Source organism: Nycticebus coucang, chromosome 5 (genome assembly GCF_027406575.1).
Source record: "Nycticebus coucang isolate mNycCou1 chromosome 5, mNycCou1.pri, whole genome shotgun sequence".
NCBI lineage: Eukaryota > Metazoa > Chordata > Mammalia > Primates > Lorisidae > Nycticebus > Nycticebus coucang.
The window spans coordinates 104884882-104912139 of record NC_069784.1 but is presented as its reverse complement, the minus strand read 5'-3'; the positions used below and the strand labels follow the sequence as shown (position 1 = coordinate 104912139).

Here is a 27258-nt window from a genome sequence, read left to right as displayed (position 1 = left end):
TTTACCATATTATGTTTTTTTATGTTGCTATCAATGCAATTTACTATAGTACCCCAATGTGCCATTTGCCATGCTTGGTCATTTCTTTAAATTATTTAATCCTTAAAATAGCTTTTACACTCAGCTCTTATAAAACATACAAGTTCTCAAACAATATCTTTTGGTTGCCAGTTATTCTATGAAAATTCAAATAATTATTCTAATTAAGAAAGTTAAAATTTTATTTATGTATTCAGACTTCAGAAGTATAAGATATTTATGAAACATGAAAAAATAATGCATTAACGTGGTGAATTTTGGCAATTTTATCATTGAGTTCTTTGATAACATTTTATTCAAATGGATTTCATAGCAGTAGAACCACGTTGAGTCACTGCTATTTATAAAAACTGTAATAAAAAATTCCATATGCATGTAGTTGTCAGCCCATGTCAAACCCAACAGAATTTAGAGGAGTTGTATGACAGATACCTATCGTGTGTGTGTACTATATATATGTATATGTGTGTGTGTATATATATATATAGATACACATATATATACCCCAGGGAGGTTCCCACTGCAATCAAAACTGAAAAAAAAAGTTAAGGCCTAGGCCAATTGAGAAAAAATCAATTAGCAACTCCTTCTGAATTGCTTTTCATGCCATGAAAGTCAAAGTGATTTTTCAGTCTTGTGTATATGTTTCTGAGTATTATCTTAAGGTGAGAGTAAAATTATGTTTGCATCACTATTTTTTGCAATCATAGGGTACTTTACAGCATTTATTCAAGCTATGGAGAAAAATCTAAATTTCAAATAACACATTGACCTCATTAAAAGATTCTAAGAATCTTAAATTCTTAGAATACTCTTTCTTTCCATAACTCTTTGTTTTCCTGTATTGGTTAATAAAGTACTGGTGAATGAAATTAAGATAGTGGCTTATATATATACATACAGGATTAATAAAGCTCTTTCCTGATGTTATATGAAAGTTTTTAATACAATGAATGCCAAAGTAAGTAGCCTTTAAACGCACTAACATAAAATCATCGCTCAAAGTGAGCCCTGTGGATTTTACATAACAGGCAATGTATGTATCTTTTGCCAATCCTTAGATATGTGATAATTGAAGACACAGAACTACTCTGCCTTCTGTCACAGTATATAAGCTGTCTAGATATGTTTTTGGAAATTGTATTAGAATGTGTGGTAAGTACAAACTCAACAATGAGAGAAAATGGAAAGACTAGTAAGAGAGTGATGATTTGCAAAGAGAAATTCATATAAGGGAGAAATGCCAGGTTCAAAATTAGGGCTGTATGAAAACAAGTATATCGATGCTATGCCTAAAAAATATTAAACAGAGGATTAAACACATGTATTTATTGGGGTTTGTTCTCACTGCTGCCTGGGAATTGTTCCTTGTTCATACTCATTCCAGGTATCTTCCTGGGAAATTTCACTTCCTCATTCTGGACACCTTTAGAACAAAGTATGGCCTAATCTTAGAATGGTACTAAATAGTATCTGGTTGATAACTTAGCAGGTAGCAAAATAACAGTTTATCTGGGGATTTAGGGGGTGGGATCCTAAACAGAATTGCCTGGCCCAGCTTGTGCACAGCTGTAGCAGAGACAGTGACTTGAGTCCTGACTAGACTAAATTGAAAGTATCATCACTTCACTCTTATGACTTGCAGAGGAAATGTTAGCATAGACTTATACATAGTGAGCGTTTTTAAAAGTGATGAGAAAGCCTGTACGCCTTCTTCCAGCCTGTATGCTTCAGGTAACACATGAAACAAACATGGTAAAATATAGAGGAGGGATATTGTGAATAGTCATAACATTGGCAATTAACATCTGAAACCCAAGCATTACATTCTACCAAAGATTAATGTGCATGTATGTATATAGATTTTTTTTAAGGTTTTAAATTAAGTGGCCACCAGAGTTTATCTCAGCCTGAATATTAAACACATTGAACTAGTATGGGCTTGCCATCTGTTTAGCATGCTGAATATTTTTTACAGCACTATTGTTTTTATCTCAAAAGTAAAAATTCATTAAAATACCCAAGTTAAACTTCTTTACTTTTATTTTCCCTAGTGATTTTCTTTTAGCTGTTGACTATCTTTAGTGAATTATCCTTGACCTTTGCCTTTTCTTTGGTGTTTTGTCAAATCAGTATATTAAGGTTTTGCTGTACACTGGTTTCTTTACTGTGTAGACATTGTTATGGCCATGACTTACATAGAGCAATTATTTTGATTAAGTTGAATGATTAAAATTAGTCTTGCATGAGGAAAGAATACACTTGGGAAGCAGTGATGGATGGACTCCGGTCTTTGGAGTGGTTAGTTCTGCCAGCATTTTCCAGTTGAATGGAAATTTACCTCCCAGTTTGGTTTGGGTGACGATGAATGGATCTTGAGACCTGAGTGTTTTCTGGGAAAAGACAGAAAGTGATAAATAAGGTACGAAGTCAACGTGAATATTCACATATGTTCTTGTAATTTTTCTCTATTTTTTTGCTTTGATGAACAACATCATTACTGAAATAATTAGTGTTAATTAATATCGTGTCATTTCTTTGTAAATGGTAGTTTACTGTTACAATTAGAGTAATTAGTATACAGCATAGCTTGGTGACATGATAAATCATAGAGTAGAATGTGCTGGTTCTTAACCATTTTGATATATAAGCTAATACACTTAGCTCAACAACAACAAAGGAAAAGAAAGACAGGGAATGAGGCAGTAAGAACAGCAACGACGATCAAGGTTTTGTGGCCACATGTTCAGTTTTTTAATTTTCCCAGCAAGTTCTCGAGTATTATGAATTGTTGATATCCTATATCATTTATTTTTCTATTGGTAAGTCATATTTCTTGTTTGAAACTTTAAAGGATATGTTCACAAATAAATAAAACAAATGAAAATAAAAGATGACTTCTACATTTTCTGGATTTGAATGTGCTACATCATACTCAGTACTTTATTTTTCCAAGATTACTCCTGGTGAAATTGACAGCCATCTGCAACTTTATTTTTCAGAACCTATGCGGACCCCAAAGACTTTAAAGATTGCTGAAATACAAGCGAGAAGCATTGCCGTGGACTGGGAGTCTTTGGGTTACAACATTACTCGTTGCCACACTTTTAATGTCACTATCTGCTACCATTACTTCCGTGGTCACAACAAGAGCAAGGCAGACTGTTTGGACATGGACCCCAAAGCCCCCCAGCATGTGGTGAGCCATCTGCCACCTTACACAAACGTCAGCCTCAAGATGATCCTGACCAATCCCGAGGGAAGGAAGGAGAGTGAAGAAACGATTATTCAAACCGATGAAGACGGTATGCTCACACTTTATTATTCTAACAAGAATAGTAGAATTGCTTAATATTTTCTCTAGATTACCCAATACTGAATTGGATTCTGAAATCTGTTGAATTCTCTTAATGAGGTTAACTTTGGAAAAAGTTAGCATTTAATGAAACTCAGTGTTCCTCAGTGAAGGATCCAAATACTAAAAGCAAGGTACGTCCGTTGACTTCTCTTTTTTATACAATGATACAGGTAACTACACTAAAAGCTTAAATACATTTTTTTCGTATCAAATGTTCAAAAATAATATTTATTATCCATGGCGGTATATCAGTTCACCTATTGGTGAATGCACCCGATAAAAAGTTTAGGCTTTTGCATTTTACAAACTAATACTAGCTGGTTTTATTTTCCTAAAATTTGAAAACAACACTGTTCACTTTTTCTATTTATTTTTTGATGGTTTTATGTAAGTCACAACATAAAAGAAGGTGTCAGTTCTTATCTTTAATTCCAAATAAAGGCCTTTATTAGATATTAGCAAGTTGGGCGGTGCCTGTGGCTCAAGGAGTAGGGTGCCAGTCCCATATGCCAGAGGTGGCGGGTTCAAATCCAGCCCTGGCCAATAAAAAAAAAAAAGATATTAGCAAGTTAAACTCCTTTCTATATGTAATGTCTAATTACTTTGTCTAATTTCTACGTGTGTTACTTCTGAATAATTAAATAATAGGTACAGAAATTTATATTAATATTATAATATATTAAATACTTCTATAACCTATAGTACATCATAATGTGAATATGAATATATTTCCTAATTCAACCAAAATCTCTTATTTTATATATATATATACACACAAAATTCTACAATGATGATATTCTGATAATAATGTATTCTTTTGTTAGAACACAATACATTTCAAAATTTCCTTTTATGAATAAAGGCATATAAGGAATAAAAGGTGTGCTGTACCTAGTAGATTGAACTGAGGCAAAGCTAAACTGGGCATCTGGAATCTTGAGTTTTAAGTTCTCTTTAAGCTAAGCTCCCATTTCTAAATGATGGGTTCATAGGAAGTGATTTCTAAGGTTTTATCTCCTTCTAAAATTCTTTCATACGCTTGACATTTCTTTTTTCCCGAGACCCCACCCCCCTCACTCCTTCCCTCTCTCTGCTCTTCCTTTCCCACACCCCCCACCGTGTCATTAATTGTCATTAATTGTCCTCATACCAAAATTGAATACATAGGATTCATGCTTCTCCATTCTTGTGATGCTTCATGTTTATTTGGATTTCAGAAAACAGGATGTGTCTTATATAGCCAAGTTTTCCCTACTTTCCTTAAGTTCTGAACATTAGGCTCAGATGCATCTTAGGGGGCCTACCAAGTATGAGGTTGCCATGAAATAGATTAAAAATGTGCCGTAGTTTCTATAAATACTTCTTCTTTTTTTGTGTGTGTGTGGTTTTTGGCCAGGGCTGGGTTTGAACCCGCCACCTCCAGCATATGGGACCAGTGCCCTACTCCTTGAGACACAGGCGCCGTCCTAGAAATACTTCTTAACACTTCAAACTCTCCCACTCTGAGAAATGGAAATGGCCCTGTAGTTTTGTTTTAATGAAGAGAAGTGATGACAATTGGGCCTCCTTTAGCTCAGATGTAGAAGGAAATGATTAATATAGTTCTCAAACTATACATGGAGTCATTCTCTCATTTCTAAAATTTCATATAATAAACCAAAGACTGACTTATGATAAATAGATTTGTCATGTTGATTACCTCAGCTATCACATTTGAATTTGTGCCTAATTGAAGTGGCAATGGCATTTAAGCAACAAGCCCAACTCTAGCATATAAACACACAAATACACGTATATCCCATCCCCGCTACACACAACTCAATACATGTTTATGCAAGAAAGAATGGGTAAGAGTAATTATTTCCTACAGGTGTGATAGAAATGAAAAATCTAAGCATGCTTGTAGATTCAAAAGCTCTGAAAAATCTGTACCTTATAAACAGGTATATATATTTCAGTGTATGGGTCATACTACGCATTTTGCAATGCAGATGTTTAGTCATAAAGGTGTACTCACATGTTTTATTGCCTACATTTAAAATTAAAATAAAAAAAAACATGGTTTCTTAATGGTAATGGTGGACTTGGTTTCAAGAGTTTTGTGCTTTTTTTAGCCATTCACTGTCTATCAATACAATGCACTTTGATTTTTGTTTTATTGGTTTGTCTTTCTTTCCCGCAAGAATATATTTCAGTCAGGCTTATTTAGTCTTTTTCAGGTTGCATTAAATTTTTAAATGCATTTTTCAGTACACATATGACTAGACTAATAATCAGGGAATTAATTGCTTTGGAATTTCAAATTATGCCCTACATTGATCAGTCTTAGGACTGTGCTGTTTTTTTTTTAATCCAGAATAGTCTTGTGAAAATAAATGACATCAGCTGTATATTCTAATTTTAATATTATTTTCAAACCTAATTACCTTTTTAATAGAATTTTTTCTAGTTTTAATTATACTGAATAGCTTCTTCTTATTTCATAGTGTGGTCACCAACAATCTCTTCTGTTGTGAATATGTTTTTTTTTTTGTTTATTTGTTTTGTTTGCATAGCCTTTAGTGATTGTGAATCACTAAATTGTGAAAAATTTTTATGAAGCATTTGTAAGTTCAAATCTGCACATGTGAGCTTTGGTCTTTTCTTGATGAATGTTAATGTTTCTTAGGGGGAAAAGAATATTTAAATCATAATCTGTTGTTGCAAAGATTGATGGATTATGATGATCTAAGTCAATCTTGCTAAATGATTGCTGGCCTATATATGTGGAAAAGGAATAAATTATCAACCACTTAATAAAAGGATATAATTTTATGAAAAGAATTCTGGGGACACCCATAAATCACAAGAGCAAGGCTAGAACAATTTCCCACCAGAACCCTAAGGTAGAATTTATATTTAATTTATTGCACACATTTTTTAACGCATGGGCAGAATTTTTCATATGAGGTTTTGTTTTCATTTTTTATTCCAGCATTCATAAAAATCAATATGATGAAGTTAGCTCAGCAGAAAAGCCTGGTTTGGAGACATTTTTTGAGACTACAAAGCTATTTTTAAATGTACATTTATTACATTTTAAAGGCCATAATGCTTATTTAATGTAATCTTGCCCCACCCATATATCATTTTTCCCCTCTTTTTTCCATTTTGGGAGTTATATTTTAAAGAACTTTCAACAAAAATTAGCTGAAACAGCACTCATGTAAATCTCAAACAGGGAATAAAAGTCAGCATTCTGTTTCCATTAAAAATTGTTGATGTGGAAATGTGAAGTGACATTCCCTGCAATCTGTAGACTGCCAAGATAATGGTTCTAGTAACTTCATGTTATATTAACACAAATCATAATTACATGGAGACATTGTCTCTTATATATGCAAACGTCATCTTCCTTCAAATGTAGAGAGTTATTGAATATAACTAGTCTGGCCACACCTCACCCCTGCTTCTTTATGTGTGTTTTGTAGTTCTTCTAAGTGTATGTAACTCTTTCTCTCATCCACTCACTATACTAGTCCAAGTATAATATAAGTAGCACAGCACTCTCCTGCCCATAGCTTCCCCACAAACTTTTCCCTCTTACAAATGTGACCTGCAGGTACTTGGAGTGAATTCTCCTGACAAAATAGAACATGTATAAGAAGAGCATAGAAATATAAAATTCAAGGGAAGCTGCTTTCTAATTCTATCCCTCTGTCAATGCAGAATTATGTAAGCATTTTAAACAGTCTCTATTTAGGCACAATTTGAAATACATGCATTCTATGTCATAGTATTTTGAGGCCAAATTGTGTTGGGGGGCCATGAGTGTTATTATGCCTTAATTTACTAATTGGGATTTTGCTCCCTCTACCCCCTGATGTCCACTTTCTGTTTGAGATATATAAAGAGGAATACCTTTTCCTTAATTACAGTAAGTTTATGTCATTTGATAGAGCAGAAATAAGAGGTACTCCCTTGAAAAACAAACCGATGCCAGGGCTGCCTCAGCAGTTTCTGCCAGCGGCACGAGAGACTGTCCCTGCCCTCTGTTGACTGGCCGCTTGGCCCGAGCTGAAACCACAGAGCAGGAAGGGAGTGACGTCTTTGCTTCCTTCCCTCTGTGCCTTCAGCTGACAGACGCGGAAACATATCTTCTGGCATTTACCGGGGGCATCTTTTCTATTTATTGTGAATTTCTTTCCGTTATGAATTTACTATTAATGTGCCAAATTATGTTGTCTGTCTCGGAGGTCATAACATCCTCCATAGTCACCTTAGAAATAGAAACAAACCTTACTCTAGGGACAGATCATTCAGAATTTCTCGATGCTTCTGGCCATGATGCAACATTTCCTTTGATGCAGTGATTTTTAATTTATTTCAGTCCTCACAAAATTGCTATTTACTTTGAAACGATATTTCCAGATAATGTCATGTGTGAAGTTCACTGAAACATTCGATTAAGGGAAAATACTAATTAACAAGCATACTTGTCCAATATTAAGTGATATTTTTAAAAGGAAACAAGTTATTAAGCAACATGGGATAGATAGCATATATTTTAATGTATTATCAGAATTAGAAAGTGTGTATTTATGTGAATAAATAAGGTATTTAAATATATAAAAGGAAAAGTATGTAATACAGACAGTCCCCAAATTACAAACATCCAACTTATGTACAAACTCGCACTTACAAACAAAGGCTATTACCGGTCATAAGTAAATGTACCTGTTTCAACCTATATACAAATTGAACTTAAGTACACACCTTCAGAACTTACCTTGTTCATACTCGGGGATGGGGACTACCTGTGGCAGAAGCGTCTTGTGTTTTGTCAAGAGAAGCTGAGGCATGATTCAGCATTGCTGCTGAGTGTTGCCTATTATGTGACATTTGCAAATCTGGTCATAGCTGGTAACTATGATACTTCAAAAGGAGTTATGCAGATTGCTGAGATTTAAACAAGTCTAATTTTATAAGATGGCTGATTCTTAGCTTTGAAAAAGTGATTTTCATTTAAAAGCAATGACATTTGAACCTACTTATGTATAGCAATTGTTTTTAAATTATATTAACACTGCCTTTTTTAAATTATAGAAAATTTAATAAGTATAAGCTATAAACGTTAGGTTGCTATTAATGGGCATTTCCAATCAGTGCTATGTGATTTGGCGTTTGAGACCAAAGAGTGCTAATTATTATTATAATTCATTGTTTTATGAACTTTGTTTATGGAGACTCTTTAGGGGATTATCGTAATCTTCAAAAAATCTTTCAGGGAAATATAACCCTGTTCTTGAAACAAATTACAAATAAGGTCTTCATGTTATCAGAGGTATACAACAGAGAAAATGAGAATGCATAATTTATGCAATTCTCGGAGGTGATAGAATATTCTCTTAAATAAAAATTACTTTGCATTTCTACATTTTCTGCTGTACAATTTTATAGACTTACTTTATGTTCCCATGTATCAAAGTAAAGTCAGAAGATGGGTCATATAGTTTATTTTCTTTTTAAGAATGCATTTTTATTTATTTTATGTTTAATTTTGTTTACCTTGCCTGCACAATTTGCTTTTGCTTTTTCTGATATCAGCATTCTCATAACCAAAAAATGCATATATTTGTAGTGCCTGGTCCTGTACCAGTTAAATCTCTGCAAGGAACATCCTTTGAAAATAAGATCTTCTTGAACTGGAAAGAACCTTTGGATCAAAATGGAATCATCACTCAATATGAGGTATTGAGAGAACAAGGAAGTTAATTGAAATGTGGATTGAAGGAATATGAGGGGGGAGGAAAAGGAAAAAGAGGGAAGTAATGGGAAAAAAGTAAGTGAAGATTAAGGATTGGAATCATTCTCTTTTGTCATAATTTGTGAACTCTTTGATTTTAAAATTGAGTATCAAAATATACATTGTAGAGTATCTAGAATTTTCAAGTTCTTAAAGTAAATGCATGCTTTCTGTTGCTGTTTTATTATTTTAGGGCAGCAGGATTATCCTGGTCACACAGACTTTCTGACGGTTATAGTAATGAATAATTACACATAAAAATCCCAATTTTCCTTTTTATAAAATTAAGGAACTCATACCATACTGTGATGTAGGAGAGGCCTTTGAATGTCAGTTTTTCAGAGTAAGGAATTAACACCAAAAAGCAAGGTACATTATAACTGACTACTCCACAGCTTCGTGTCATATTTGAACATAAATCATTATCTTTTCAAATAAGAGAAACTAAAAAGAAAAAAGAATTAAAGGAACATTTAAATCGCACAAACATGTAGTTCTCTTCCCACCTGGTCCGTGTTGCTTAGAGAGCATTAGGCTTAAATTTCTGGTGACTAGCGACTGAATCCTGGGAATGAGAATCATTTGTTATGTGATGTGGGCAAAACATAAAATATGTTACAAATAATAAATGTTTACTGAACACTCTATGTTCCATGTGTGTTGAGACGTATAACCTTAAGGTTTTCCATGTATGTATGCATGTCTAGGTAAGTTAATGTATGCGTATTGTCTTGTCAGATATAACTCTAGATATATCTGTGGGTAGATGATGAAAAATAAAGAGAGGGAGCAAGATAAATACCGAATGACAGGAGTAACCATAACAAAGTGAGAAGGAAAACATGTGGGAAGAGGTTGTGAAGGATTCCACGGGGCTGCCCTTTCACACAACCTTATTTTAAAAGGGTTTATTTACAATTTATTGTTTCTAATATTGGATATATGTGTAATAGGAATTATATTTCTTAAAAACAGGTCAGTTATAGCAGCATAAGATCATTTGATCCTGCAGTCCCAGTGGCTGGACCTCCCCAGACTGTATCAAATTTATGGAACAGTACACACCATGTCTTTATGCATCTCCACCCTGGGACCACATATCAGTTCTTCATAAGAGCCAGCACAGTCAAAGGCTTCGGGCCTGCCACAGCCATCAACGTGACCACCAATATCTCAGGTATGCAGAGGAATAAAGGACAAATAGAATTGATTGTGCTGGTGGTTTATAGTAGCATGTCCTGAAGACTTACGTATACACCCAGAGATAGCTCAATCCTTCATTGAATCTTGAATATGGTTATGCGTGATTGAAGGCAAATTATAGAATTATTTGTTACAGATTATTATTGACTATACATAGTATGCCCAGACCTAAACACATTTCAAAGTCACTTTTGATAGTCTTTTAAAATATTACATTATATCTTTATTTAAAATCTTTTCAGAGTTTATTATAAATGCTAATAGATTTTATTATACTTTAGTAATTATTATGGTAGCAGAGCTTTACTGTAAATGGATTGTATCAAGAAAAGGGTCAAAGATCCTTGCTCTAATATTATAGTACAACATAGCTTGTCTTTTTTCCATTTGCTCTGATGTTCTAATAATTTTAAGCAAACAGATTTTCTTTCTCTCTTAGAAGTCTTACATAAACGCATCTAAACTTCAGATTGGGAACATTCAGGAGAATTTTAGGCAGATAAACAAATATAATTAAATTTTACATTTTATTATGTTCACAGTTGCATAGTTTACATTTGACTAGATTATTTACAGATCTTATTTCTCCTTCAGTCAAATCATCCATTAAACCTGATTAAATTCTTACTAAGATTTAGCATTGTAATATGTTCTACACTTACTAAAGTTTTATATAATGTTTTCTCTTATTTTTTTTTTACATGTACATGTGTTTATTTGGTTTCCACTTTTTGCCTTCACAAAATCAAAGAGGCTTAAAATTTAATAACAATAACAATGTTTAAGATAAGGACTAGAAACAAAAACCTCGCAAAGAGCAAACCAAGATAAATATATTCAGAAAAGAATTGGATGATTGCTGCAACAAAATATTGAGCAATAATAATAATAATGCAAAAAAAGTAACATTCACATTATCAGATAAAAGTATGTCTATCAGAGAATGCTTTGACTCTGAGGTTCAGTATGGAGTCATCAGTTAACTTTTTGTTTTTCCAAAGTCTCAAAAAATAGAGAATATTTATTTTTATAAATAAAAATATTCTCTTATTTAATACTGTTAAAATAAACACATATTATTGAATAGTTAAATTTGAAAAATAAATGTTTTAAAAGTCAGCTGCATAATAAAGTTATGTTGTTTCGATATGAGCTGTAGATCCTTTGCATAACATTTGATTTATCTTAATATTCTAATAAAAAGAATGTTAAAATATCATCCATTACATTAGAAAATAACAATGTTTTTAAATTGCTTTTTATTTCCTGAAAGAACAATTCTAAATTATCAATTTAATATATTTATTCAGTCACTTAACTTGAATATAAAACTTGATGGTATTACGATGTACTGACACATGTTTTCTACCCTGTGGAATTAGCAGTATTGCTGTAATTGAGTAAGATCTTTTAGTGAAGATGGAAATATAATTTACATAAACTTATAAAACTGAGAACATTGAACAAACGTATATTCTTGAGATCTACACATATACACATACCTATACACACACACATACATATATGGTTCAGATAATATGTTTTGTTTGAAGAGAAACTTCCTTATTTATAAAGACCTAAATACCCAGCCAGGCTTTTCTCTGAATTATTTAATTGCAATTTCACTTGTATTAACCCACGTACAATGAGTACTTGATTGTACCTTAAAAACTTGGTTGTAATCACATTATGCTGAGAACAACTATTAATCACAGCTGAGGCTAATAACATTTGTGGTTAGTGTGGTTCTCAGCATTATTTGAACTTTTAAGATAATTTATTATTAATTCTATTTCCTAAGCCCAGTAATTACATCCCTCAGCATTTTTAAAGCAATTTAAATAAAAGTGAAATCAAGTTATTAGAAATGCAGTGGTTAGAGGCATTATTAATATATACTTACCTACCCATATATGCACACAGTTCTCATCTACGTTATAAGTGCATTTTATTTAACATTTGTTGCTTTGGTTTCCTAAAGAACTCTCAGATAATTGTCTCCTCCTAATGTCACTATTCCTTTATTTCATGTGGACCGTATTTTAAACAGATCATTGAAATATCTTAGTGTTATCCCTGCCTTCAGACTTAACCTTCTTCAATATATTTCCATATCAATCTTATAAAACCAGGTATTTTCTTTTTAAATATCTTCAAAATCTGATGTATTATATCCAGTAGAATAAAGTCCAAACGTGACTCATGATTAGCATTTGTGGCCCTTCATTGTAGGACTCTTCCTCCACGACCTCTGGAATTTTAGTCCTTGCTTTTTCAACCTGAGGAGTTCTTACTCTTTTTTTTTTTCAAGGTGGAGCTCAAAAGTGACCTAAACTCCACAGTCTTCCCTGTTCCATCATCCCAACTCCCAACACTAATCTAGAAACTGTGGTCCTCCGACCAACATCATCAGCCTCTCCTGGGAACTTTCTAGAATTGTACATTACCAGGTCTCTCCCCAGACCTGAATCTGGAACCCGAGGAAGAGAGGCAGCAGTCTGTGTTTTAGGAAGCCCTCCAGATGCTTCTGATCACAAGTTCAAGAACCACTGTTTGGGAAAATTGTCTTTTCTTTTGACTACTGGACATTTTACTATAGATTTTTTTTGTTTATTTGTTTGTTCATTTTTTTTAAGAGTCTTGTTTTTCAGAAAATGTGAACTTTTACTTTAAATACTGTAAATATCAGTAGCCATGTTCGTCTTTACATTTATGGCTCTTCTCATAAAACTTGATGCATAGTGTATATTCAGTAATGTCAAATGAATTGATGAAGATAAGGTACACATTTCCCTGGATGTATACTCCTTTAAACATCTTTGGGAAATCATCAAAAGCCGTTTGAAGTTACGCTTTCTCCTAGCTCAAGATTAAGAAGGAGTCCTCAGCTAAACATCATCAAATATTTTGAAAATTTATAAGTTTCTTCATTTTAGGAATCTGGCAACTAATGGTGTGGTAAATAACAAACTGTGGTTCCTATTCACCACACTTTTTCTTGTGAATACAGTCCAGATAAGAATACTGGGTCTTAGGCCAGGCACAGTGGCTCATGCCTGTAATCCTAGCACTCTAGAAGGCCAAGGCAGGTGGATCACTTGATGAGTTCACCAGTTTGAGACCAGCTTGAGCAAGAGTGAGACCATGTCTAATACTAAAAATAGAAAAACTAGCTGGGTATTGTGGTAGGTGCCTGTAGTCCCGGCTACTAGAGAGGCTAAGGCAAGAGGATCAATTGAACCCAAGAGTTTAAAGTTGCTGTGAACTATTTGACACTGTGGCATTTTAACCTGGCAACAGAGTGAAACTCTGTCTCAAAAAAAAAAAAAAAATACAGCGTCTTCCCACAACCATCAGCTCATAACTGGCACTGCCTCACCAGGCAGCCTTTACCTCAGGTTCTAGGTTTCATATACTCCCCTTGTCCTCCCCTCCCATCATTGATCAGTTGGAGGTGTCAGGAAACTAAAAGCAAAAGTATCTTCACAAAATGTCTGGATGTGTGTCAGAAGTTGCCGATTATTTGAATTTCAACAACATATCTTAACATAATAGCTTTTGATGCTTTTAGGTTTCTGGGGTTAGCATTCAGTGTCAGATTTATGGTATAGAAGCAAGTACATTGTAGATAATTAGGTATTAAATTGATTTTTTTTCCCCTAATTTAAAATCATCTATTCATGCTGACCTATGATACATCACTGCGAACTGACTGGACCTTTTTTCCCCTCTCATTAATCACTTATCAGCTCCAACGTTACCTGACTATGAAGGAGTTGATGCCTCTCTCAATGAAACTGCCACCACCATAACGGTATTGTTGAGGCCAGCACAAGCCAAAGGTGCTCCTATCAGGTAAGCGAGAAAATCCACAGGCCAGATGTCCCAAGACCCCCAGTGGATGCCTGAAGGCACAGATAATACCAAGCACTATATGTACTGTATTGTGTTTCTTCCTGTATGTACAACCTATGATGAAGTTTAGTTTATAAATTAGGCACATTAAGAGATTAACAATAATTACTATCAATAAAATAGAACAATTGTGATTATATACTATAATAAAAGTTATATGAATATGATCTCTCTCTCAGTACATCTTACTATACTGTATTCACCTATTTTTAGAGCAGGTTGACTGGGGGTGATTGAAACCATGTGTTACTGAAACCCTGGTGTGAGCAACTCTGGGTAAGGGGCAAGGGACTCCTGTAATACTGCCAGAAAAAGTGTCCACTAGGAAAAATGTTTTCTCATGGTTGCTTACCAGCTAATAAAGTGGTTAATTTCTAAGAGATGCTCATTTGATGATTACTGTCAAGAAAGTTATATTTTGTTCAGTTTAGTTTCGTTTCTATTTATTATCTTTTCATTTGGGTGATGCAAATGAAAAGCTCCCCTAGAACAAAATCCTAAGAGAATTTTTGAGCTATTCATGAACCTAACCATTCACCTTTGTGTGCTCTTTGATTTAACAGCATTGCCCTTCCCCCACCCAATACCATTTCATTTCACTTCCTCTGTTGCTATCTATGTTGTAAGAGTTTTGAAGATATTTGTCAGAAATAGGATGAGGAAATAACTCCTGTCCAAGGCAGTAAATCAGTTATGAATAATTTCATATGAGTGATTGAAAAATAGGAGCTTTGAGGAAATAGAACAGTTACAACATAGGAAGCCCATGTGACCTTTTAATTCCTGAATTGTTCCTTAGCAAGAATTCCTCAGTAAATATTAAATTTTAATTTTCTATTACCTTTATGTTTCCCATATTAAAATCACTCTTATTACCTGTAATGCTCCTTCTCTTTCAGAACATTGTGAACCCTATTGTTTTTAGATATTGAGTCAAAGTATTTCAGCTCCTTTAATTTCTGCACATTTGTTATTAGATGAATGTCTAAAGTTTAAACAAGTTTTTACCTCAAATGTGGATTTTGTCACCCTTTTCTTATCAAATTTTTTTTTTTTTTTGTGGTTTTTGGCCGGGGCTGGGTTTGAACCCACCACCTCCAGCATATGGGACCGGCGCCCTACTCCTTGAGCCACAGGCGCCGCCCTTCTTATCAAATTTTTATTGAAAAATAAAACAGATCCAGAAATCAGCACAAGTGTTTCACAGCCCAGTCATCTCAAGTTGTTTACATGTTCACTTAAAAAATAAAGTCAATCTCTGTTGTATGTGTAAAATGCATATATTTGACCTTATGAGCACATATCAATCATTCAAGTAATCTTACATCACTGGAAAGGAAAAAATATTTCTTTTTTATTTAAAAAATATATTGAGAAAAGAACACAAATCATAAAGGAATCTCTCCAGTTCTGTCTGGCTAAAAAATCATGAGAATGCCACACCAGAGAAAAGGAGAGACGACTGAGTGTGCACTTGTAATGTAAACATTCGTGAAGCACTGGCTACTTGAAAATTCACAGTGTATAGTGCTATTCATGAATCAATGATCTGCGTGAATCTGATTGCTGATCCAAAGCAAAAAGAGAAAATGCCTACACTCAATATCCTTTTCTTTTGTTAAGTCATCAGAGTCATTCACAAGTTCCTACCTCTGATGAAATTGACTTTGTAGGTGTTCAGTTCTACTACTGCTGCTGAACAGAGCTACCAGGTGCTTGCATTTATTTTTTAAGCGTTAGATATTTGAGTGCATTCAGCTTTACTTTATGTAAGGTACAAACACAGTATACTATTACATAACTGTGCCATATAACTTGCATTCATTCAACCCATTTTTTTCCACAAACTTTGATTGATCATGTGTTATGTGTCAGCCATTATTTCAGGCATTGTAAATCAAAGATAAAATGATCAAAAAAACCACGTAGCCTGTGCCCAGATTTGTCATAGACTATCAGGGGTGACTGTAGCCTTGCAAATCCTTTGCTTATAGTTGGTGTTCAGGAATTTAGTTGACTGAGTCATTGATAACAAAATTCTTAAATCAAAAGTTTTTACTTTGTTACCTTTATCACATAATTTCTAATTACCAAGTAGTCACAGTCTGAACTAATGGTTATGTAAAAATAATCCTCAATAATCTGCCCAGCATGGTGGTTTACACCTGTAATCCTAACACTCTGGGAGGCCAAGGTGGGTGGATCACTTGAGTTCAGGAGTTCAAGACCAACCTATACAAGAGTGAGACCCCATCCCTACTAAAAATAAACTAGCTGGGTATTGTGGGTGCACCTATATTCCCAGCTACTCAGGAGGGTGAAGCAAGGGAATCAAGAGTTTGAGTTTGAGCCTAAGAGTTTGAGATTGCTGCAAGCTAGGACACCATGGCACTCTACTAAGGGTGACAGAGTGAGACTCTTGTCATAAACAAACAAACAAAATCTTCAATAATCATAGATACTTTTTCTAGCACAGAAATATTCTGCTTTGTATCTGTCAGCAAGACATTTCACCCTTCTTGGAATTTATCCCATTGGTGGAGAACTCCAAATTATATACTGTAGAAGATAGCTGTTTAAAAATAATAATAATAATTCAAGTCTAGAATACAACAGAAGAAATAATTTGATGATAATATAAAGGAATAACGATTTTTTTTTTTTTGATATGAGGTCTCAGTTCGTTACCCTCAGTAGAGTGCCACGGTGTCATAGCTCACCTCAAACTCTTAGGTTCAAGCAATTCTCTTGCCTTAGCCTCCCAAATAGCTGGGACTACAGATGCCCACTACAGTGTCCAGCTATTTTTAGAGACAGGGTCTTGCTCTTGCTCAGGCTAGTTTCAAACTCTTGAGCTCAGGCAGTCTGCCAGCCTTGGTCTCCCAGTGCTAGGATTACAGGTGTGAGCCACTGTACGCGGCCTAGAATAACAATTGTTTTAAGTAATTGTTGCTATCTGGAAAAAAAAATCTTTTCTCCAGCTGATATTCTAATCCCACCAAATCCATCTTTAACTTGTATATGGGCTTGCACAGCTCATGTACGGTGGGTGCCAGGTGGCAGTACCAGACTGATCTAGTCAGGTAGTTTGGCCTCAGATGAGCCTCCTTTTCTCTTTAAATCCTTTGGCCAGGTAAGGATGTCTTTCTTTCCTCTGACAACATTCCCACTTTCCATCTACCTGCCAGCAAATGGAGCCTTATCTTGAGGCTTATAAGTCTTATTTGGTCAAGTGACCTGATTTCTTTGAAAGCAAGGACCCAATTTGATGTAATCAGTTTCCCTAGCACTGAATGTACAGTCAGGCATCTCAAATATTTCCATTATTCCCTTTCCACCCAGGTCTTCTGCATTTATCTCAGCCTATCAGAACCTCTTCTCTGTGGTGCGGCTTGCCGTTCCAGGCGTCTTCCCACCACCACCTCCCCAGAAAAGCCAGACCCGTTTACTGTCCCCTTAAAGCTTCTAAGAGCATCCAAGAGTTAGTTTGCCTGCTGTCATAGTCTCTAAATACTGGAGTCTATTCTTTGCTATTTTATAACATTACTAGAGTCTGCCAGATTCCATTTCACCATTTCCTTTAGAGGAAATATGTATTCTTTCTGCCTAATCTTCCCAACATCAAACAAACTCAAGTTCCACAATACTCTGTCATAGCAGCTGGGAAATCTTTGTTACACAGAGTTTGTACATTTAGTTTAGTTTATATTTTTATTAAGAAAATTATAATTACCAATGGTAATTATAATGGTGGTGATTGAATAACATTCTGTATGAGCCAGGAACTAAGCTGGAGATTTGGAATAGGACTCCACATAAGGCAATTTAGTGTGTGCCCATAGGTAGGGGCTCGTGATACACTCGTGACTCAGAGACTGGTAACAGTGTGGCACAATGAGTGCAGTGACAGCAGTTAGAAAACGTGGTGCTGGAGCTGAGTTTGGAAGGAGAGACGGGAATGAGCTTGGCCCAGCATCACTTTCACTGGAGGGCAGAGAGGGGTGTTGTTGAGAGGAGGAGGAAGGACTGTGGGGCTTCTGAACGATTGCAAAGCAGATGATGGGCTGTGTGACACAGAATGGTGCCTTCAAGGACTGCAAGTAGTTCAAGTCATCAAGAGTGAAGGGTCTGTGGGAAAGTGACAATGGCTGAGGCAAGAGAGGTGAACAGAACAAGAGGCTGTTTAGCACCAGCCTCAAAACTGAAGGTGAGCACAGAAGGACTTAAGCAGAAATTACCATGAGTAAATTTATATTTTTAGATAGATCACATTGTTAGAGTGCTTTGGGGTTAACCCAGGCTGAAGGCTGGGATAGTCTTGGGTAGAAGAGCTAATGTGCCACATTGAGAATTAGCAGTGGAAATGCAGGCGTGGCTGTGCCGCCCTGGGAGGTTTCAGATGGGCGGATGTATAATCTTGGTGGGAGTGACATGGAGAGGAGACTTCAGGTGAGAGATGAGGGAAGATTTCATTCTAAAAGTGGTGATGGGTTAAAAAGTCATCTCGCAATTCAAAGATTTTGTTTATTTAAAAAATAATTTTTTTTAAATTATTTTAGTATTACACCCCCAAATCATAAAATGTCATACTCTCTAGGGGATGGGGAGTTATTTTGTATATTTTATATTTTTGCCTACCTTACCAGTATTTCCACTAAATGTTATCCCTAGGAGGTCATGGTGTTTACAGAAGATATAAGGGCCCCATTCTAAATAACGCCACACTAAGTTTCACCCACCAGTTTGTCCTTCTGTTACCCACGGAAACTGCCTCCTATACTTAATATAAAATGTGTGCAATACAACCCTGGAAAATTTTGTTCTTTGACAAAGTTACTTTTGATTTTAAAATCATTCTGAAAACTGAAAGTGGTTGCCTGACTTAGCTAGAACTTTGAGTCTCTTCACCAACTTTCTGAAATCTATCCTTACAACTGTCATCACTTGACAATCATTGCTATGATTCAAAATGAGTATTTTCCACATTTAGAATCAATTCCCTCGAATGCATAATTTCTATTCTTTTTTTCTAAAAGAGTTCTTTATAAATGTATTAAAATTCTAACTTGAAGAGATGTAATTATAAATTACGACGCATAGAATATCCCATTTATTAAAAGATTGATCCAATATAACAAAATGGTAGCTGCAGAATATTTGTAAAAACAAAAAATAGTTCCTCTTGGGTAAGTCTCAGTTTATTGTGAGGTATAATAAATGAATGTATTTTATTTCAGCATTTTCCAAACATTTCAGCATTTTAAGCCACAGGAGGCTGGCTCCCCATTCTAAAATTACTATATTGGTTGGGTAAAATCTAATTTTGCATTTTAAAACAGTAACAACATGTATTTAGTTAAGTAATTAGAATGTAGTTATGAAATACAGTCAAACCACCATTTGTTCTGCAGTTAAATTCGGAAAAGAAATTGTCTAATGTTTAAGGTAAGTGATAGCTTCACAGAGGTACAGATCAAAGTATAGAAGTGATCTTTTCAAACAGTGTTACGTTCGGGGTCTCCATTTAGTCACTTAGTCACATTTACATAGCTTTAAACATTAGGGTTACCACCCTCATCCATCTGCAAAATAGTCTGTTTCATCCTATAAATTTAAAGAGATTGAATAATTCTTTTTCCAATCCACTATCACAACAAAGAACTTACTTGAATTCCAAATAAAAATGCCTTAAAATTTAAGCAAAGGTGGAAATATTTTTTTTGCCCCATTTTATGGATAGAACCATTATATGGTCCATGTTAAATCAATTGGAAGTTATTTTAATTTTGTGTTTATTCTATAGAGTCATAGCAGGTAGAGTTCTTTCTAGCAGAAAATAGAAGAAGGCATACCCTTTCTGTTAAATGTCCTTTCCAGCCCTTAGATGACTGTGGCCCCTGCCAACCGCTTGATTGGAACCTCTGAAAGCCCCGAGCCAACCCTACTTAGCTAAGCCATTCTCAAATTCCCGACCCACTGACACTGTAACAAATGTTTGTTGCTTGAGCCACAGAATTTTACAGAAAAGATAATCTATGGACCCACGTGGCTGACATCGTCTCTTCCTTGGGGTTTCTGCTCAAAGGGTACTTACTCACGTCGGCCCATCTTAGCACCCCATAGGAAACAGCATTCTCCATTCTGATTGTTCGCTATTTCCCTCATCCTTCTTTATCTTTCTTTAGAGCACTTATCTCTTCTTGACATATTATGTATTTGTTTGGTTTTTAAACTGTTATATTTGTAAATCCCCGCTAGCATGAAAGTTTCATGAGAACAGAGGCTTTCACTACTGCATTCAATACAGTACCTTAGCATTTAAAGTAGTTTAAAGCATATAATAAATAATAAATATCTATTTGTGAATGAATGAACAGATGCTGGAGTTAAAAATATGATACCCAGTGTCTTTAGTAAGCTTATAGTCTACTAAAGAATAGGTATACATCTGAAAAATATTTATAACACTATAATACCACAGAGTACTTGCAATGTATCATGTTTGTAATGTAAGCAACAAATATGTTAACACAGCAATTCTTGGCCTAATTTTTTTTTTTTTTTTAAGACATAGTCTCACTCTGTTGCCCTAGGTAGATTGTTGAGCCATATTCACAGCTCACAGCAACCTCAGTCCTTTTGGCTAATGTGATCCTCTTGCCTCAGCCTCTGAGTAGCTGGGACTTCAGGTGCCTGCCAGGATGCCTGGCTACTTTTTCTATTTTCAGCAGAGATGGGGGTGGGGGTGGGGTCTCACTTTTGCTCAGGCTGGTCTCCTGAGCTCAAGTGATCCACCTGCCTCAGCCTTACCAGAGTGGTAGGATTACAGCCATGAGCCATTGAGCCCAGCCTGGCCTTTTTTTTCAAACCAAGAATTTCTGAGGGTACCTTTATGGTTCCAATGGGTGGGTTTTTTGGCGTTTATAATTGGTGTCAGTGGGTTAGAGACTAGATCCAACAAGCAGCCCATGTGATTATGACTTCTACCTCCCATCATCCTTCAACCATCTACACCTCAAAAATTATCTCCATTGGCTTTAAGAAGCCAGGATAAAAAAGTCATAAAAGGCTTCATGGAAGAAGTAGAAAAACTGGATAAGGAGAAAGGGAGAAACTCTCACCAGTGTGTTTAGTGTATTTCAGTGACAATTGGCACAGCAGTGTCAAATGGATAATACATATCAATAGTAAGTGAGCGTAACGATGGAGATTGCATCAACTCCAGGCAGGGGTGTCCAACCATTTTTCTTGTCTGCTGCACATGGAAAGAAGAGTTGTCTTGAGGCAGAAATTAAATACACAAACACTAACAAAAGCTGATGAGCAAATAAAAAGGTCCGCACATAATTTTCGTGATATCTGACACCACAGATAGACAAAACAGTGCTCACATAATCCACATGCAGCCCAGGGGCCGAAAATTGGACCTCTGATAGAGGATGCCTTACGAAATAAAGAAAGCAGTGGGAAATGGAGAGAAATTTATATTAAAAGGGATTATGAAGAGAGAAATTACAAAGAGGCAGAACTTGGTTAAAGATAGAATTTGTTAAAGTTAATGCCAGAATCCTGAGCTTTGTTAACTCAGCAGCTGCTTGTTCCTCTTACAAAAATGGAAATCATGCAAGACTTGCTTATGTGTTTAAGGAGTGAAGAGGGAAGAGCAGGGATTGTGATGGTAACCAGGACGATCACCTCTCTTCTGTAGCCAAAATGTTGGCATTGAGCGGTAGGATCGACGGGACCTGTGGGATCTTGGGAAGATTATAAAGAAGAATGATAAAACATTGGAGCTAGGGAATTTCTCCTGATACTTTAAGGAGACTTTTCAGATAAACTTGAGAAAGTTTTTTATATAACATTGTATAATTTATCATTTTACTATCACCAAGAGGTTATGGAAGCTAGAAGTATACACAAATTCACAGAGGATTTACTTAGTAATGGATTAAAAAGAATTGATGGCAAGGTGTTGTTAGGTAACCCTAACCCTAACCCAGCATTTTAGGCATTAAATCAGGAGGTCTATCTGCCAGGTGTATCAGATACTCTCTTCTTGTGCTCATGGCAAAATCCATTTAGATTTTTTTTTTTAAGTCTCGTAACTGAAAGTGGTATGATGAGAAAGTCATCATTTGGCCTCTCAGAAGATTACAAATGACTGCACTCCAAGGTTTAACCAAATTATATTACAGATAGTCCCCTAACTTACAATTATAGCTCAACTTACGATTTTTTAACTTTATGAGAGGGGGAAAGCATCACTATTTCAATGTACTTCAAGTTTTCAATTTTGATAGTATCCTTAGTGAGGAATATGCAGCACATGAGGTTTTGAACACTTTATTATAAAACAGTCTTTGTGTCAGATAGGCTGATGTGTTGTAAGCACATTTAAGGTAGGCTAGGCTTAAGTTATGATGTTCGGTAGGGGAGGTGTATTAACTGCATTTGACTTAGAATATTTTCAATTTGCAGTGGTTTTATTAGGCCATACCCCACTGTAAGTTGAGAAGCATTTGTGTACTATAGTGAAACATGTCATTTTTAATGTTTTAAACATAAGGAAATCACAGTTTGAGTGTTGAGTGAAGATTCATGTTGCCAGTATATTGATTTTTAACTGAATTATAGAAATATTTTTAAATGTAATTAAAAGGAATGGGGAACATATTAAATATGGGTAGAGTAATTAAAAATATTAATATGGCTTTGGGATATTTTTAATTACTAGAGCACTAAGCTCAAATATTTAGCTCTAGCTAGAGTTAAGTGCCATTACGTAATTAGACAACCACAAGAATGAAAAAGCACAGGCCCATTTCATGTAATTAGTTAAATCACTTGTAATTTGATTTCCCATTTCTTATTTTCTGTCCCTTAATTAATTTGAATTGATAAATAAGCAAGCAACAAGGATAAAAACAGATTCTAAAGGCGTAAACATGAGGTTAAAGAAAAACCTCTTAAATTGAATAGCAAAGGAAAGAGAACTTTTAAAAATGCACTTTAACATTTTTAGTCTGGGGCTTCATCCCAAGTTCAATGCGATCCCTCCTGATAGTGACTTTTCATTATTTTTCTAGCTACTTTTCACCGAGTATAAACACGGTTTTCGGACTTGCCAGGTTGCAGTTGATCTCTGTGCCGACCATACCCATGCCTTTTAAATGTGCTTGGAAAAGGCAACAGTAGATGGCAAAGTTGTGTGTCCTGAAAGGAGCTGACTGAAGACCGAGCCCAGCTAACAACAATAAAATTCCACTAGAGGATTTTTAGCAATATTGTTACAAGGAGAAATACTTTCGTATTTTCAGTCTGCTGAATGGTACATAGTGAGGGCGTTCTGAAGGGAGAGAGAGCAGTTTAGCAGACCGGTGTGAACCAACAACTGAAACTGGAAAATGGATATTTTTTAGTGAAAGCAAAAGAGAATATGAAACATAAGTTAAGAGGACTTTGAAAATCTACTTGTGGACGGTTGTCTCAGTCACTTTAAATCCTTACCATGGACAATCACGGTTTCAGAAGGAAAGAAAGTTTTTAAGAAAATAGCTATTTGGGGCAGCACCTGTGGCTTCAAGGAGTAGAGCACTGGCCCCATATGCCAGAGGTGGTGGGTTCAAACCTGGCCCTGGCCCTGGCCCCGGCCAAAAACAGAAAAAAAAAAAAAAAAAAAAATAGATATTTGGGTATTTGTCATTGTTTTAAACTGTATCACATGGAGAGGGGCAGAAAGCATTCTAACAATGGTAAAACACTAGAAATTTCAAAAAAGAAAAGTGAATATAAGGTCCGTAAGGGCTAGGACTTTATTCACCTCTCTGCCCTAAATGCCTATGTGATAGCTGTTACATATGTACTTGCTGAATGAAAATGAATGAGTGAATTGATGCAAAGTCACAGGAAAGAAGGTAACTGAGAAAATTCTTAATATCCAAATAATGTTCAGAAGCTTTGGGGTGAAAACTTTACATTCATGGAGAAAGAAAAAAATATCTTAAATATATCCTGACTAAGCAAAAACTCAACAGAAAAGGCAAAAATGATTAATTCATTCCACAAATACTTAGTAAAATGCCCATTACCCCGTTTGAAACACTAGAATATAAAGTGTGATGGCTACTATATCAGTTTGTGGAGTGAAGCATAGTTGAGGGTGAAAAATATCCAGAAACAACCTGTTATATTATGAAGACATTTCTTCCAGGGGTGAGAGAGGGATGGAGTATGGAGGTCTAGTACCCACATCCAGCTTTCTGTCCTATGTCAGTCATGGCACAAAGAATATTTTGGTAATTGTGCTTAAAAGCCAGGTTTCAGAAGTCTTCTTCTAAGTATGTGTCTTGGTCTGCTTGGACTCCTATAACACCATACTGGGTGGCTTATACAAGAAACAATTATTTCTCACAGCTCTAGAGGTTGGAAAGTTCAAAATCAAGGTGCTAGCTAATCTGGTTCTTGGTGAAGGCCCCTCATCCAACCTTAAGTACTTTCCAAAGGCCGTGTCCCCAAATACTATCACATTGAGGGTTAAGGTGTTAGCATGAAATTTGGGGGACACAAACATCCAGTTTGAGATAATTTAGCACAAAATAGAGAAAGGAGAAAGTGAGGCTAGTGGTGTGAGTTTTAGTGGGAGCTCAATTTCTCTTTGCCTCAGTTTCTAAATAATAACAAAAATACAGCACTTCGGGCAGCGCCTGTGGCTCAGTGAGTAGGGCGCCAGCCCCATATACCAAGGGTGGCAGGTTCAAACCCAGCCCCGGCCAAACTGCAACAACAACAACAACAAAATAGCCAGGTGTTGTTGTGGGCACCTGTAATCCCAGCTACTTGGGAGGCTGAGACAAGAGAATCGCCTAAGCCCAACAGCTGGAGGTTGCTGTGAGCTGTGATGCCAAGGCACTCTACCCAGGGCAACAAAGTGAGTCTCTGTCTCAAAAAAAAAAAAAAAAAAATACACCACTTCATTTCTTCCATGATCATTCAAATAATTAATAGGGAAAAGATGCATTACAAGATTAAAGTTCATGGCAATAGAATATTTGTGTGTGTGTGTGCATATATATATATATGCAGAAATAGTTTTCTTAATTTAATTCTTTATTAAAATATCCCCAACTTATAAGATTGAATGATTTATCATTCATTTAATTGAAAATAATGCCACATCCGAAAGTTCAACCTGGATGTTGATTTTAGTTTCTGTACGACTATATTCAAGGTTCTTTCCCACAGAGCAGACTGTACTTCTTCTGACTTCACTCCTCTCCAACACTGGCAATTTGCTTTGCTCCTAATAGATCTGGAGAGTCAAGCTGTCTTGCATGAAGCACCCTTAATTTGTAATATAAAATCTATGTCAATTTAATAGAATTAGTTAAGATTGAATGTTGACTAGATTTTCTGGGTTTTTTCTAGAGGTATGAGATAATTAATGAGGAATTTAGTTTTAAGGATTAAGTTAAATGATTAACAAGGATGGGTAATTATCATTAGTGTTCTTCAGGGCAAGAATATAAGGTTTGTTTGGCAAGCATGGATGTGGAAGCTTATGTGCAAAAGTGGATGTATCCTCAGGATAGGCAAATGTGTAACATACAAATATGTTTTATAAATTAAAAATAAAACAAACGAAGGGCTAGATTTGCTTAATATAGCAGATGTCAGCTACATTTATTCTTTTCTTCTTTCCCGGGGCTTTGCTTATGTATTTTCCTGTATTTTAAATTGACTAGTCCTTGCTCCATGGATGGCTCAGAAGCCATCTATCTTGTCAATGGCATTCTTGAGCTTAGCAGGAGAAATTTGGCAGCAGGAGAAAGAATGATGCAGTTGACATAATTTGAAATAACCTCGACTTCTGCCTTAGTTGTTTGCCCAAATTACAATTTCTGACATTACTACGATGTCTGTCTTCTTTCTAGAGGAAAGGAGATGGATGAGCACATTTATGGGTGTTACTTATCAATTTCCTAGCAATATTTTAAAGGAAAATGGGAACTTGAACAATTCGGAAGAAAAGAAAATCTTCAATGAACAAATTGAACTGTAATTTAATTCTTTATCTCAATCTATAAAGATCTTTTGTTTCTAAGTGCAATAGTTTATATTAAATTAGAATTTCATACAAGATTCTAAACTGTTTTAATTTTCATAGATGTAAATTATCTCTCTCTCTCTCTCACTGTCTTTCTTGCCCCTTTTTGTTTTTATGAAAGTCTATTAAAGAAAATACTCAATTCCTTTTGAAGATCCATTGAATAGTGCCTCTTTTTCCTACATAGAGAATCATGTTTGTCAGAGACTCAAGATTCATCTGCAATCCCACACACAGCTTATTTATGTTCAATTTATATAAACTACGACAATGTATTTTCTCAGAATTTTCAGGAATTTTTAAGCATAGTTCTTTAAAATATTTTAATAATATATACATCATTGTTAATAATGTCAACTTTCCCAGGTGTGCTTTACCTGAAAAATGTTATGCCTAAAGAATTTCCTAAAGAATATTAATATGCCAGTTTCAGAACGTGATTAAAAATCACATTATTAGAAATCAGAGAAATTTTCAAATGTGCATTGTCTTCCCTCTCCTGTATAAAATAATAGCTATTATAGAAATGTTTTAAGATTTTTAAAAAAGGTACTAGAAGGTTTAGGTTAGAACTTTAATAGGCCAAATGCCATCTGTTTGTACAATTTGTAACATTTTATTAATAACAACTCCAGAGGATGGAGGCAGTCTATTTCGGTGGTGAGGACAGATTTCTGTCCATCTGTGCCCGTATTGCCGCATGTCACTTGTACTTTAGCTCTACATAGCTCTGAGCCAATGTCGATGCCGCAGCAAGGTCAGGAGGTGGAGAAGCCTGTCAGCACGTTCTGTCATGAAGGCTGTGACAACCGCACACTGGTGCTCCTAGCACCGCCCCCAGGCACTCATTCTGTT

General features: G+C 35.4%; 1 protein-coding gene across 5 annotated transcripts in view; it reads left to right on the top strand.

Moving 5' to 3' along the window:
* PTPRK (protein tyrosine phosphatase receptor type K) overlaps positions 1-27258 on the top strand; it is a 556126-nt gene that overhangs the window by 416815 nt on the left and 112053 nt on the right. For all 5 annotated transcript variants that reach the window (XM_053590941.1, XM_053590944.1, XM_053590942.1 and 2 more), the window contains exons 8-11: positions 3042-3344; positions 9018-9127; positions 10158-10359; positions 14135-14240. In XM_053590941.1, the coding sequence (XP_053446916.1) occupies positions 3042-3344; positions 9018-9127; positions 10158-10359; positions 14135-14240 (721 nt within the window). The remainder of the gene's footprint in view (positions 1-3041; positions 3345-9017; positions 9128-10157; positions 10360-14134; positions 14241-27258) is intronic.